General features: G+C 42.0%; 2 protein-coding genes across 2 annotated transcripts; one reads left to right on the top strand and one right to left on the bottom strand.

The window, feature by feature from the left end:
- Positions 1-1,273: 1,273 nt before the first annotated feature.
- Positions 1,274-1,879, bottom strand: LOC125199511 (7-deoxyloganetic acid glucosyltransferase-like). The gene has a single exon (XM_048097502.1). The coding sequence runs from the start codon at positions 1,877-1,879 to the stop codon at positions 1,274-1,276; it is 606 nt and encodes a 201-aa protein (XP_047953459.1).
- Positions 1,880-13,468: 11,589 nt separating this feature from the next.
- LOC125199513 (17.3 kDa class I heat shock protein-like) lies at positions 13,469-14,055 on the top strand. The gene has a single exon (XM_048097503.1). It carries the CDS (start codon positions 13,574-13,576, stop codon positions 14,051-14,053), a length of 480 nt encoding a protein of 159 aa, XP_047953460.1. The 5' UTR covers positions 13,469-13,573; the 3' UTR covers positions 14,054-14,055.
- The last annotated feature ends 690 nt before the right edge of the window (positions 14,056-14,745 follow it).

Raw genomic sequence — 14,745 nt, 5'->3', positions numbered from 1 at the left:
CGTATTGGATTGAACAACTCAATCATGCAATGCAATGATGGGTTGTACAACGTGATCAAGTGAGATTAACTGTTTGGCAATCGGGAACGGATCGGAATCCAAATTTCACATTGTTGAAATGTAAGTAGAAGCATCTGCAACGGCGTTTGGTCGGACGGGTGGTCTCGTCCCATCGGGACGAGCCGCCATCGGGACGTCGTTGCATGTGTCTTGCTTGAGAGAGCCGCCCTCCGCGGAGACCACGTCTCCGTCTGAGGAGAAGACGTGTCCGGCACACGTGGCGCGATATGGAGTGCACGGTGGCGCCCACTCGTCCCCCGCGAGTCTGCAGCGTTTTGACCGTTGAAATTTTTATATATTTATTTTAAAGTGAAAAATATCTATGTAAAATATAATTTCTCACTTCCTCAAATGGTAGCGTTTTTTTCGATTTTTATATTTTATTTTTTAACCTCCAATTTCATTCTTAAATCGTTTATAAATACCATATTTTATATAAAAAAAAAGTGACCTCTAATTAATGTAGTTATTTTACCATCAATAAAGTTAAAAAGTACTTCAAATGAAATACTCCATTTTTGTTCAGAGACATTGAATGTTATGAAAATACTATAAATATACAACCTGTACTTTTCTTTTCATATACTCCTTCCGTCCCGCTTAAAATGACACGTTTTCCTTTTTAGTTTGTCCCAACTAAGATGACACATTTCCTTTTTTGGTAACCTTCTCTCTCCAATTAATACAATCAACCACTTTTTCTCACTCCTATTAAAATATTCATCTATCTTCATCTCTCTACTTTAATACCTACACTCACCTTCTCTCTCTCCAATTAAACACTTTAACCAATAACTCCTAAAATCCCGTACCGGCTAAGCAATGTGTCATCTTAGCCGGGACGGAGGGAGTACCAAATTCGCAATTCACTCTTAAAATAATGGAAGTAAATATTATTATAATAAAATTCAGGTTAAAAATGTAGCCTCCGTCCCCCAAAGTTTGTTCCAATTTGATTCGGTGCGTGTTTTAAGAAATTGTTTGAGGAGATTGAGAGTGTATTTAATGTCTTTTTTTGATAAGATTTCAAGTGAAATAAACTTTGTTGGACAGACGAAAATAATAAAATGGGACAAACTTTGGGGGACCGAGGGTGTAGTTTTTTTCTACCAAAAACATATCATATCATATAAAGAAAAAGTAGAGGCATAGGAACTAGAAAATGGCAGAGTAATTAAATTGACTATAGAGAAATATCGACTACAAAAAAATATCAATAGTTCAATACCCCACCACCATGTGCAGTCCTAGAATGGGCCTTATACGAACAAATGTTGACAAGCTCCCCAATCACTATACCTTCCAGAGTCGAATTCCATCCACTGTGCGTAAAAAACGCCCCAACCGACTCATGCCCTAGAACTAGCTCTTGTGGGACCCATTCCACCATCAACCCCCTCAACCTCGTACCTTCCTCGATCTCAACCGGGATCTCGTTTCCATCCCCGATAACCGAATCCGGTCTAACCACCCACAGGAATCTATAACCACTTTTAACCAAACCATACCAAAACTCCAACAATTCATCTCTTGTCAACATTGTGATGCTCCCAAAGCTCACATATATCACAGAATTGGGAGGTTGAGAATCTAACCAGGCAATGCAGGTGTTGTCTTCCTTCCAGAAGCTGCTAGAATGATGCGATGATTCGACTCCTTTTGCTTTCAGCAATGCTTTCGAATGGGAGTGTAAGGGGCCGATGGAGTAGAGATTGGGAATGTGTTTGCGGATTTGATCGAGGATTGGACCTTCTAAATCTTCGAATGTGTTGAGTATGAGAGCGTGACAGAAAGTTAGGTTGAAGGCCTTCAAAGCCATAGCTAGAAAATGAACAAGGCTACTGTATTGCATAAGGATGATTGTATTAGATGATGAATTTGAAGATCAGTACGTCCCATTATATAGGGAGAATTTCTACATGTCAAAGGTATACTTTGATTTGATTGAATTCTATCTATGGAATGGATCACTAATTTCTTGCTTGTTATCTTCCATAATTTCTGTCAAAGATCCCTGACTTCTTGCTTGTTATCTTCCATGATTTCTGTCAAGGATTTCATTGCAGTGCCAGCTCTATCCAACTCATCATTCATCTTCAACTCTCTGATTCCATCGTTGAAGATGGCAAGGTTTACACTTCCCCTCAATTCGATGGAGGAACGAGAATAAACTCCGAGTTTATTCCGCAGACGAGAGAAGAATTGGTGGCTCAAGGGCTTTGTGAATATATCTGCTATTTGATCTGTGGTCGGGACATGGCGAAGGTCTATCATTTTTGCTGCTACCTTGTCTCTTACAAAATGAATGTCCAGTTCGATGTGTTTCGAACGAGCATGGAGGACAGGATTTGAAGCAAGGGCGATAGTGCTCATGTTATCAATCCAGATGATCGGACAATGAGGAAGTTTTATGCCCAATTCAGTGAGAAGCGAGGTGAGCCAAGTTATTTCAGAAACGAGGAGTGCAAGGCTGCGGTATTCTGACTCAGTGCTGGAACGAGATACAACCTTTTGCTTCTGTGAGCACCATGAAACCAAATTACCCCCAAAATAAGTGCAGTAGCCAGAGACCGATTTCCTATCATCGGGATCCGAAGCCCAATCAGAATCACAAAAGCCAGTGAGATTAAAATTAGAGGCACGAATGTGGATGCCATGATTAACTGAGCCAGCAAGGTAACGGAGAATTCGCTTTACAGCTTTCCAGTGTTGATCAAGAGGGCACGCCATAAATTGACTGACCTTGTTAACAGAGAAGCTGATTTCCGGCCTTGTGATTGTTGCATACTGTAATGCACCAACCACGCTTCTGTAAAGCTTACCTTCGACAAAAGGATCACCATCATGCTTGCTAAGTTTCGAATCAGAAATCATAGGAGTGGGGGAAGCTTTGGCACTGTCCATCTTGACCTTGAGCAATAATTCCTTGATATAGGCTGCTTGACATAGGTGAATTCCTTGAGAGGTTTTTGAAATCTCCACACCGAGAAAATGGGATACCTCTCCAAGATCCTTCAGTGAGAACTTACTGTTAAGCTGCTTAATCACAAGTTGTATGGCCGACGGAGAAGAGCCGGTGATGAGCATGTCATCAACGTAGAGCAGGAGATAGATCACTTCAGAGCCAATCTTGCGAAAGAAAAGTGAAGTATCGGCCTTAGACTGAATGAATCCAAGACCCATAAGCACTGATTGAATGGTTAGAAACCAAGCACGAGAAGCTTGTTTCAAACCATACAACGCCTTATTGAGCTTGCAAACCACATTAGGACCACCCTGTTCAAAACCGGGAGGTTGACGCATGTATATTTCTTCTTCCAAGGAGCCATTTAGGAAAGCATTGTTTACATCGAGATGAGTTATCGACCAGCCAGATGAGACTGCTATACTTAGGATGAGACGGATGGTATTTGGCTTTACAACGGGACTGAAGGTATCAGTGAAATCGAAGCCTGCTTCTTGTGAAAAACCTTGGGCCACGAGGCGAGCTTTATGGCGAGCAATTGAGCCAGACACATGCTTCTTAATTCGAAAGATCCATGTGCAACCGATCAGATTTTTGCCCGGGGGCAAAAGAGTGAGGATCCAAGTCTTGTTGCGGAGAAGGGCAAGAAACTCGGCTGTCATAGCTGCTTTCCAGATTGGAATAGATAGAGCTAGGCGGATGGAACGAGGCACAGTGGACGAAGGATCAATTACACTGATGTGAAATACCTTTGGCTTGAAAATGCCTGCTCTAGATCTAGTCACCATGTGATGAGTGCTAGATGGCTGAGTTATTGGGGAAGGCGAGGAGGATGAATCTGTGGATGGTGGATCTTTATTAGGTGGTGGTTGAAAGGTGGCAGCAGGTGGGGAATCTTGATTAGGTGGTAGTTGAGAGGTGGGTGGTGGGGATCCATGTACATGATCAGGAGAATCATGATCTGAGATGTCCATATGTGAGTCAGGAGGGGAGCTGAGAGGTATAGGAGAGTTTGGAGGTATAGTAGATGGTGAGACGGATGTGATTGGAGAATCTGGAGTGAGCACAGGTGCAGGTGGTAATGAGGGAAAAGAGAGAGGTAGTGAGGGAGGTATAAGAGGTGACGGTGGGATTTGTGATGGGACGAAAGAGAGTGGTTTTTTATGAGGAAATGTGTATTCATCAAACAAGATGTCCCGTGTGATGACAACTTTGCCACAAGGAAGTAAAGCCTTATAACCCTTATGAGAAGAGCTGTACCCAATAAAGATTGCAGCATCAGATCGAAACTCGAGCTTGTGATGATTGGTAGGGCGAAGATGTGGATAGCAGAGGCAACCAAAGGTTTTTAGCAGTGTATAGTCTGGCTTTTTGTGATAAAGTTTTTCATATGGGGACATATTGTTGAGAGTGGGCGATGGGAGCCGATTGATGATATATACGGCTGTGGTGAAAGCATCATCCCAAAAAGATGTGGATAGCCCTGATTGAGCTAGAAGTGCCAAACCCATCTCAGTGATATGTCGGTGTTTCCGCTCAGCCATCCCGTTTTGTTGGGGAGTATATGGGCAGGAAACTCGGTGTACAATCCCTCGAGATTGAAGGAGGGATGAAAGGCCCCTGTATTCACCACCCCAGTCAGATTGGAGAGCCTTGATTCTTGTATCAAATTGATTTTCAGCCAACACCATAAAGTGTTTGAACACATCAACAAGCTCAGATTTGGACTTGAGTAGATAGAGCCATGTATAACGACTGAATTGATCGATGAAGTTCACATAATATTTGTAACCATTTCTAGAACTCAAGGGGGCAGGACCCCAAACATCACTATGTACCATTTGGAGGGGAGCAGTGTAAAGAGAAGAAGAAACGGAATATGGCAGACGGTGACTTTTAGCAACACAGCAAGGATGACATAATAAACTTGATTTCATAGATGAGAAGGGGATATTACAACTATGCAAAGTCTTTTCAACAATATTGAAAGCACAATGGCCAAGCCTTTTGTGCCAAAGATCTATGCTAGATGTAGTAGATTTAGGGAAAGCAGTAGAGTGTCCTAATGAAGAAGTATAGGCGACTGGAACACATTTCTTCAACTGTGATGTAGGAGTGGATGATAAAGTAGCAGCAGGCTTGTGGAGATCAAACTTGTAAAGGCCATTCTCAAGGGAGCCCTTGAGCAAAATTGATTTGGTGACCTGGTCCTTCACGAAACAACAAGAGGAATGGAATTCAAAAAACACATTATTATCTCGAGCAAAGTGGGAGACACTCAGAAGGTTCTTGGTGACTTTAGGGACAAGGAGAAGATTTTTTAGCAAAAGAGTTCTTGATGAAGAAGGAGATGATTTAGCAATAAACTGACCTACGTGAGAAATGGGGACCCCGTGACCATCCCCAAGGTGAAGATTATTACCTCCATTGTATTCAGAAGAGGTGGTCAGATTGTTGAAATCATTTGTTACATGATTGGTGGCACCAGAGTCGGGATACCAGGAGGACATGTTGTCGCCACTGAAATTAGTTTGAGAGTAGTGACTGGGGCTTCCCCTTGTCTGCACCAAGTTTGCCGAAGGAGGTGGTGGTACATGCTGCGGATTGAAGCTGGACTGTCTGGGCTGAGATGCAGCTGCTGGAAAATTTTGTTGGTACCTGTACCAGCACCTATCTGCCATGTGTCCAGGTTTCTGGCATAGTTGGCAGGTGGCTCGATTGCCGCGACTTCTGTAGCCACCTCGACCTCCACGACCTCTGAAATTGCCACCTCCACGGCTACCTTCCCCTCGATTGAAGCTGCTCCCATAATGGCCAATAGTGTTTTCCTTTCTTGGAGGAGGAGCCTGAGATAGGTGAGCAGTAGGTTGAGATCCATCCACATTGATGGAGAGGCTTTTGGTGGATTCGAGCCTGGATTCAAAACTCAAGAGAAGTCCTGTAACTTCTTGAACAGACCAGGTTTCACCTTTGGATGTTATCGTCACCATCACAGGATTGTATTCAGCTCCGAGGCCACTCAAGATGTGAAGAATTTGATCCATCTCCATGATTCGACATCCCGCTGATCCAAGCATATCACATATGCTCTTGATTTTGTTGAGGTATTCCATCATTGTGAGGGAATCCTTTCTTAAGGTTTGTAGTTGGAGTTTGTAGTGCATAATTTTTGCTTTCGACTGGCTGGCGAAATTCGTTTCAAGAGCCGACCAGATCTCCCTACTCGTGGTCAAACCCACCACGATCACCATTGCACTTTCATCAAGAGAAGATTGCAGCCATGCCGCTAGGCGCTGATCCTGCTGGTGCCACACAAGAAAGCTCGGATTTGGCGACATAGTTGACGATTCTGTTGTGACCACCATTTTTGGCGGAATAATTTGCTCTCCCATGAGATACGGTTCGAGTCCGTATCCTCTAACAGTGGCTAAGACTTGTTGACGCCAGATCAAATAATTGCTATCGGATAATTTTGTGGATATCGGGTGACTTTGCGGAAGCATAGGAATGGTGGGGATGTTATTTACTGAAGTTTGTTGTGTTGGGCTAGAGCTGTCACTTTCAGCCATATTTCAAGGTAGAAGAGATTAAGGTGAAGGAAGGGGTCAAAGCCTAGGTACGAAACCTAGGCTCTGATACCATGACAGAAAGTTAGGTTGAAGGCCTTCAAAGCCATAGCTAGAAAATGAACAAGGCTACTGTATTGCATAAGGATGATTGTATTAGATGATGAATTTGAAGATCAGTACGTCCCATTATATAGGGAGAATTTCTACATGTCAAAGGTATACTTTGATTTGATTGAATTCTATCTATGGAATGGATCACTAATTTCTTGCTTGTTATCTTCCATAATTTCTGTCAAAGATCCCTGACTTCTTGCTTGTTATCTTCCATGATTTCTGTCAAGGATTTCATTGCAGTGCCAGCTCTATCCAACTCATCATTCATCTTCAACTCTCTGATTCCATCGTTGAAGATGGCAAGGTTTACATCTGCGGCCCGCCCACCTCCTTGAGGCTGAGCATGATGTCGAGAATACGGTGGCCGGAGCGGGGGTGGTCGTCGGGGAGGCCGTCGGAGATGGTGGCGACGCGGAAGGCGGCGGCATAGCGGGAGAATCGGGAGTCGAGGCTGGCGTGGCGGAGGAGGCGGCCGTGGGTGTGATCGGAGAGGAGGATGGTGACGTGGAGGCCGGAGAGGCAGAGGATCTCCGCCAGGTTGAGCATGGAGTTCACGTGGCCTTGCAGTGGTACCGGGAATATCAGAATATGCGGCGACGGCGGCGGCGTTACGGTGGTTTCTTGCTTCAACATCTTTGTTTCTATCTATTGTTATCTTTTGTCTTAGGCAAGCAGTGTTTAATGGAGTAGTATACTTGATTATATTAAGTGATAGTACTACTAATGCAGTTGGGAATATGCTTGTAGATCTTAATAAATGGCTCTTTTTTTCTAGGTAGGTATATGTCAATAGTTTTGGACTTTTGTACGAGGGAATCTCATACACTTATATGCTTTTGCAATCTAATTCATGAAATAATGTCTTATTTCTGTTTGGTAGGAAGTTCGTGATTTAAAATTATTTCAAAGTTTACTTCAGGTACATGAAATTGGAATTATAATTCTATGGAATTGAATTGAAATCAAATTCTATTTTTGATAAAATGAATTTGAAGAATTTGTGTATACGCACAAAATGCATACTGTAATACACATTGCACACACGCACAATGTATGCAGTATGCGTATGTGCAATGTAAGTATGTTGTGTATACTGTATTGTGTGTGCAGAGTGGGTATTTTATATATAGTGTGTGTATGCACACGATGGGTATATGCGGTGAATGTGATTTATAAGTAACTATTTGGAATTCCAATTATCTAATTGAGATATAAACTTTAAATCGATACCCAAACATTGGATTTAAATTATACTCTCGTTCCAATTCCACACCCCCAAATTCCATATTCTCAAACGGAGTAGTTTTTTCATTTTTGTTCGATATAAGGTGCAGAATTTGCCGCTGCTCCTCTAAATACGGTGCCACTTGTCATTCTTCTCCTCCTGCTCCTTTGATAGAATGATTGTCCCTATTGAAGATTGAGAGCACAAGTTTGCAAGAACGTTTATAGTATGAGATCAAGAACAATAACCCTAGCGAGAGGCAAGGGTTTCGAAAGCTATAGTATGAGAAAAAGTGTTTTTTATTACTTTAATGAGTAAAGGCCAAATGTGGTCCCTAACATATGACCGTTTTATTAATTTGGTTCTAAACATTACGTTTTGAATTATTCGGTCCCCCACATTTAAAAACGAGTTGAATTTAGTCCTTTTTCAGACGGCTCCGTTAAAAGTGATGGTCAACGGTTTTTTAAGCTATTTTGACTAAATTAGAGGCAAGATTAATTATTTTTCTTTGTATGTTTGAAGTTCAAGTTCTCTCCCAACACAAAATCATCTTCTCTAATTGAAGCAAACACATGGATCCCTCTACCAGATCGTCGATAACCCAACTCACAAACTCCTCCTGAAGTAGTGGCTCAAAGAGGACTAGAGGAGGAGCTCATCCTCAACGTCTCTCCCTCAAGGAGACCCAAACCGACGCCACCCGCAAGGAGATCTCCCACCTCTACCGCATCTTCCTCTTCTTCCTCTTCCACTCCACCGCCCTCCTCATCCTCTTCTCCTCTGCCGCCGCACGTTCCCACCTCTGCCGCCCTCCTGATTCCCTTCTCTCTGCTCCTTGATCTTCTCCTTGGGTTTCATCTAGGCCATCCGGTACAAGACCGACTCTGAATCCCATCTCAAAGAAGAAATAGGGCCTTCTATATCGTGGTGGTCACGTGCATCCCCTCAGCAGCACCCCCTAGAACTCCAGCACGGCGACAATAATCGCCACCCTCCTCAGCGATAAATCCCCCTCCTCTTGTATCTCTCTCTTGAACTCCATAGATTTCCCCAATCCCATATTTAAATCTACCCTTTTTTTAGCCAAGAATCCTCTTTTATGAGAAGGAATTTTTAGAATAAAAGGGAAGGGATTTTGTAGATAGAGAGACAATGAGGGAAAATGATTCAAATTGGTTTTCGAAATGGAATGAAGAATTTCCGTCGCCGGAGGATTTCTACCGCTATCCCAATCCCTAAGAAAAAAATAAGAAAAAAAATTAGAAAAAGATTAAATATTTAATCTAATCTTAATTCAGTCAAAATAGCTTAGATGGTTGTTGACCGTTAATTTTAACGGAGCCGTCCAATAAAGGACTGAATTCAGCTCGTTTTTAAATGTGGGGGGCCGAATAATTCATAATGCAATGTTTAGGACCAAATTGATAAAACGACCATATGTTAAAGACCACATTTGACCTTTACTCTACTTTAATTCTCAATGACTCGAACTAAGGAAATTCTTATAGAATTCCCCCTGCTTGATTCGGACTTACGATTCAGGAAAGAATCAAGAAGAAATCCGAAAAGATTTGACTCTATCTTAATGGTAAATAATTTGGTAAAACAAGGAAATAAACCAAAAATAAAGCAAAACAAATCAAAACAATCCTAATTCTAATATCTGATGAAATCTCTATACTTGGGCAGCTGAGACACGTTCCTCTTCGGCCGACCCTTCTTGATCCCTCTAGTCTTGGTTCTGCCCCTCGTTCTCGACTCTGTCTCTTCGTTCAAGCTCGTCGATTCCAGCTGCAAGGGCTCGTGCAGCTCATCCTTGTCATTGACTGCTATCTCATTGGTTATGGTCGTATCAACTCCTCCCCCCATATAAACGCCCTTGTCCTCAAGGCGTAAATGAGGAAAATGAGAGCGCAAGTGTTCCTCGGGTTCCAGGAGGAGACTCCATCTGCGTCCGACGACCATTGCACCAAAAATTGGACCTGGGGAATTTTATTTATCAGAACCGTGCGCCTACTCGTTGCCTCCATCGTTGTGTTGCGCGGCTGACCCCGGTTTAATTCTGGGGGGTAAAGTGATGCCCACTGTCGAGCCCGGTGTTGGAAGATACCGAGAATAATGTGATTGATTGTAAATTGATCTATTACCAAAGATAGAATAACATCTTCATAATCTAGGTTTACCATATTTGCATATTCTATGCCTATATAACAATGTAACATATTGTGTGATATTCATCAAGTAAATAAAATCCTAAACCCTAAATAAAACGAAACCTTCTCCCAATCTATTTTATCATAGCGTCAGAGCAGAGAAAGATCCGGCTCAGAAAAATTTCATCATAGTCGTGTTCATATTCATACCATATCTCGGTCACGAGACCAAAACCAAGCCAGAAAATTCAAATTCCTACTAGAAAATCCCTGCACACCGAAAATGTCAGATTCAGATTCAGAAGGAGATACCAAACCAAAAATCAAACCTTCAAAGTTGAAGACAAGCAAGAATGTTAAAAAACTATCCTTTGTGGGCGCGACTAATGAAAGTCGCGATAGGAAGCAGAGGAGGATACTCGCACATCAAAGACCAGCCACCGGAACCAGAAAGTCACGGATATGCCGATTGGGAAGAAACCGATCTTGTGGTGTTTTCGTGGATCGTCGACAACATCGAAAACGACATTATCGCCGACTTTGCCCATCATCGAACCTCGAAAGCCATATGGGAAAATCTCGCTGTAACCTTCGAAGGCAAGAGAGACCCGTATCTCATATACGATCTGGAGGATAAAGCAATCGCACTCAGGCAAGGAAGCCTGGACCTGGAAACCTACTACCGGCGTATCCACAGGCTGTGGATTAATGTGGATCGATGCCGAAAACAGCTAGTCGACTGCTGTGACAAGGGAGTCAAAGCAATTCAGGGAGTTCTCAAACACATCGAGGCTGTTCAAGTTCCTTACGGGCTAAATCCAGAATATGATACAATCCGAAAAGGGACATCCTCAAGGAAGAGCCATAACCCTCAGTCAAAGAGGCCTATGGAAGGGTCAAGAGGGAAGCGGCTCGATTAAAAATCATGCCACCGGCATCCCCTAAAACCACCAAAGACTCCGGATTCGGGCCACAGAGAGACCGACCAACCAACAGAGGTGGACCACCGCGACAGCCGCCTACCGGAACCGGTCACCAAACCGGAGGAAAAATAGACGAGGGCAAATTGAGGTGTTCTCATTGCGGGAAGAACAAACACACGAGGGAGACCTGCTTTCTCTGCGTTGGATACCCGGAGTGTGGGATGAAAGGCAGAGAGCACGAGCTCAGGCGAAGCTCGCCGCCGTCGGAATCAGTGAGATAGGGCAAAGACGGAGTAATGCCCAAAATCAGCACCAAGAAGGAGCAATTGGAGGGGCGAATCAGCCAAATAACGTCTCCCATCCAGAAACCACCGGTGGAAGTGGTGGTGGCGGCGGAATTGGCGGGGTTCAGGTCGAAAATTTTGTGGAGAGAGCTGGAGCGACTGAATCGCAAAAATGGAACAGCAACACTCATTGTGGAGGTAATGGGTTTGATCTAGGATCAAACCCCAAGTATTTTCATACTTTTCAGATTGGTCCTTATGTGTCCCATAATTCATATTTCATACCCTAGCCTCCTAAAATTAACCCCCAGATATGCATAATTATGAAAACCCCCCACTAAATATCTGAAAATGCAAAATAACCCCTACTATAGACCAAATTTCAATTCAAAAAAGTTTTGCACCCCTAATGAATATTTCCGCTGCTTTTTCTGTGCAAAATACCAATAATGTTGATAGGAAGGGTTGGATTTTTGATTGTGATGCCACAGATACTATGACTCCAGAAAGATCTGATTTTAGTAATTTTGGGGAAGTGACTGAAACCTATATTAGAACCGCATATGGGGAATTAATTACGGTAGCCGGGGCAGGAACCATAGCAATTTCCCCTAACCTCCGACTTTCAAATTGTTTATTTGTTCCTAGCTTGTCTCAGAGACTAATATCGGTGAATCATGTGACAAGAGAGCTGAATTGTACACTTCTAATGCATCCAAGTTTTTGTATCTTACAGGATATTCGGACGAGGAGGATCATTGGGCGTGGCACTGAGAACCAAGGACTCTACTACGTGGATGGGGTAGCTCAACATGGCAGTGCGATGCTGGCTCACGGGTCCACGAAAGAGGCTTGGTTGTGGCACAGAAGACTAGGACATCCTTCTCATGGTTATTTCAAACTTTTGTTTTCCGATTTTTCATTACCTAGAGATTTTTCCTGTGAGACATGTGTTTTGGCCAAGAGCCACCGACAGTCTTTTAAACCTTCAGATACTCGTATAAAATTTATGTTTGATTTAGTGCATGCCGATGTGTGGGGTCCTGCACCTGTTATTGGGGGTAGTGGTCTTCAATATTTTGTGACATTTATTGATGATTGCACTAGAATGACTTGGATCTATTTTCTAAAACATAAATCAGAAGTTGTTGATAAATTTATCATGTTTTTTCAAATGATCCAAACACAATTCCACACCACCATAAAAATTCTTCGTTCAGATAATGGGAGGGAATTTGTCAATAATATCATGTCTGAGTTCTTTATAAAAAATGGTCCTGTTCACCAAACATCTTGCGTCTATACACCCGAACAAAATGGGGCTGCTGAGAGCAAAAATCGAACCATTCTAGAAATCACCCATGCCCTTATGATTGAATCCAAAGTCCCAGACTCCCTTTGGCCTGAAGCTGTTGCAACCTCAGTATACTTGATGAACAGACTACCTACCAAAATCCTAAACACGAAAACCCCTCTTGACATTCTTTCCCAACAAGCCCAAATACCAGAACCCCTTAGCATGCCACCTAGAGTCTTTGGCTGTACTGTCTACGTCCATATTTCCAAACATAAGAGAACCAAACTTTCCCCCCTGTGCAATCAAATATGTGTTTGTAGGGCATGAGATAAACCAAAAGAAATATAGGTACTTTGATCCAAGTACCCAGAAAATCCTAAATATCGCTGATACTTACTAGTCTCAGTTTAACCAATTACGAATCTCACGAATTGATTTTGTATGCTTGTAGTAGTAATATGCAAGACTTATTTCGTACATAGTCTCTCTATTCCATGTTACATTCAAGGTACCGAATATTATAAATATGCACTTTTCTATGATTTATTCTCTTTGCCTAATATTATTATATAGAGAGCTTAATATAGCATTATTGAGATATTTTAAGAATTTATAAGATGCAATATCTTGATAGCTTATAAATGATAAAGTCTTTGAATAATTAACGTATAAGCTGTTTGAGATAATTTTAAAAAGTGTCATTGAAAAAAGCAAATCGAAGTCAGGTAAGTTTAAAAAAAATATGTTTCTATCCATTGGCCTTCTACGACATGTGTAGAACGTAGGAGTAAAATCTGGAATCTACCGTTTCTATCCCAAAACAGAGCATTCCAGAATCCGCACGAAACGGGCCGATTTCTCCTCCCATTACTATAAATTCTCCTCCTCCTTCATCCCAATTCATCATCAGAAATCTCGAGTCTCACATCAATCAATCAATTAATCAATCGCACACATTCATTCTCTGAGTAGAAGCAAAAATGTCTCTGATTCCGAGCTTTTTCGGGCGCCGCAGCAGCAACGTCTTCGACCCATTCTCCCTCGATGTATGGGATCCCTTTCAGGACTTTCCTCTCTCCTCCGCCATCGCTAACTTCCCTTCCTCCGAGCGTGAAACCACGGCAGTGGCCAACGCCCGGATCGACTGGAAAGAGACGCCGGAGGCCCATCTCTTCAAGGTTGATGTTCCCGGATTGAAGAAGGAAGAAGTGAAGGTTGAGGTTGAAGATGGTGGCATTCTCCAAATCAGTGGAGAGAGGAGCAAAGAGCAGGAGGAGAAGAATGACAAGTGGCACCGTATTGAGAGGAGCAGCGGCAAGTTCTGCCGGCGCTTGAGGCTGCCGGAGAATGCAAAACTGGAGCAGGTGAAGGCGGCGATGGAGAATGGGGTGCTCACGGTGACGGTGCCAAAGGAGGAAGTCAAGAAGCCTCAAGTGAAGGCTATTGATATCTCTGGTTAATCAAACTTATGAGTTTGTTTGACAAGAGTCATCAAGAATTTAGTTGCCTACCAAAAAATTAGGATGATACTACTATTTTTATTCGTAGGAATAATACTTTAATATGAGAACTAAAGCATTATACTTCTCTTGTTTCAATTAAATAAATAATGGAATATGAGAGGTTATTTAATCAATATTTCTTCCGTTCTATTTAGGATGTCCATTTTTTTAGTCTATCCTGCTTAAAATGTCACTCTCTATATTTGACATTAAATGTGTCTACTCTCTCTTTATTAACACTAGTATCACACCCGTGCGTTGCACGATCCATTCTATTTTCCTCAACTTATTTTACACATTGAAATAATTTTATGAAATGATAAACAATATTATCATACGAAATCTAAAAGCATAAAAATATATAATAAAAAATCATTATACAAATATTAAATCAAATAACATTCAAAATCAATAAATTTGTTAAAATATATTGCTTAATAAATTCTGAAATAAATTCTCAATAAAATAATATGACCAACTAATTATAATAAATAAAAAATTTCATTAATTAAGAATTAATCTGTCTCCGTCTCTTCTATTCCAAGTACTGTTCCATCTTACTTCTAATCTCTCTCAACCTTTTTTTATCCGCTTGTCTCTATCTCCAATAACCCCACCTTTTTCAGTTATAATCTCCAACACTTTCATGG

The sequence above is a fragment of the Salvia hispanica genome, unplaced genomic scaffold (genome assembly GCF_023119035.1).
Source record: "Salvia hispanica cultivar TCC Black 2014 unplaced genomic scaffold, UniMelb_Shisp_WGS_1.0 HiC_scaffold_526, whole genome shotgun sequence".
NCBI classification, from domain to species: Eukaryota; Viridiplantae; Streptophyta; class Magnoliopsida; order Lamiales; family Lamiaceae; genus Salvia; species Salvia hispanica.
This window is presented reverse-complemented; position numbering and strand designations above follow the sequence as displayed.

Bases quoted from the DNA above. Each gene is read 5' to 3' on its own strand.
- LOC125199513 (XM_048097503.1), top strand. From the start codon at position 13,574: ATGTCTCTGATTCCGAGCTTTTTCGGGCGCCGCAGCAGCAACGTCTTC.
- LOC125199511 (XM_048097502.1), bottom strand. From the start codon at position 1,879: ATGGCTTTGAAGGCCTTCAACCTAACTTTCTGTCACGCTCTCATACTC.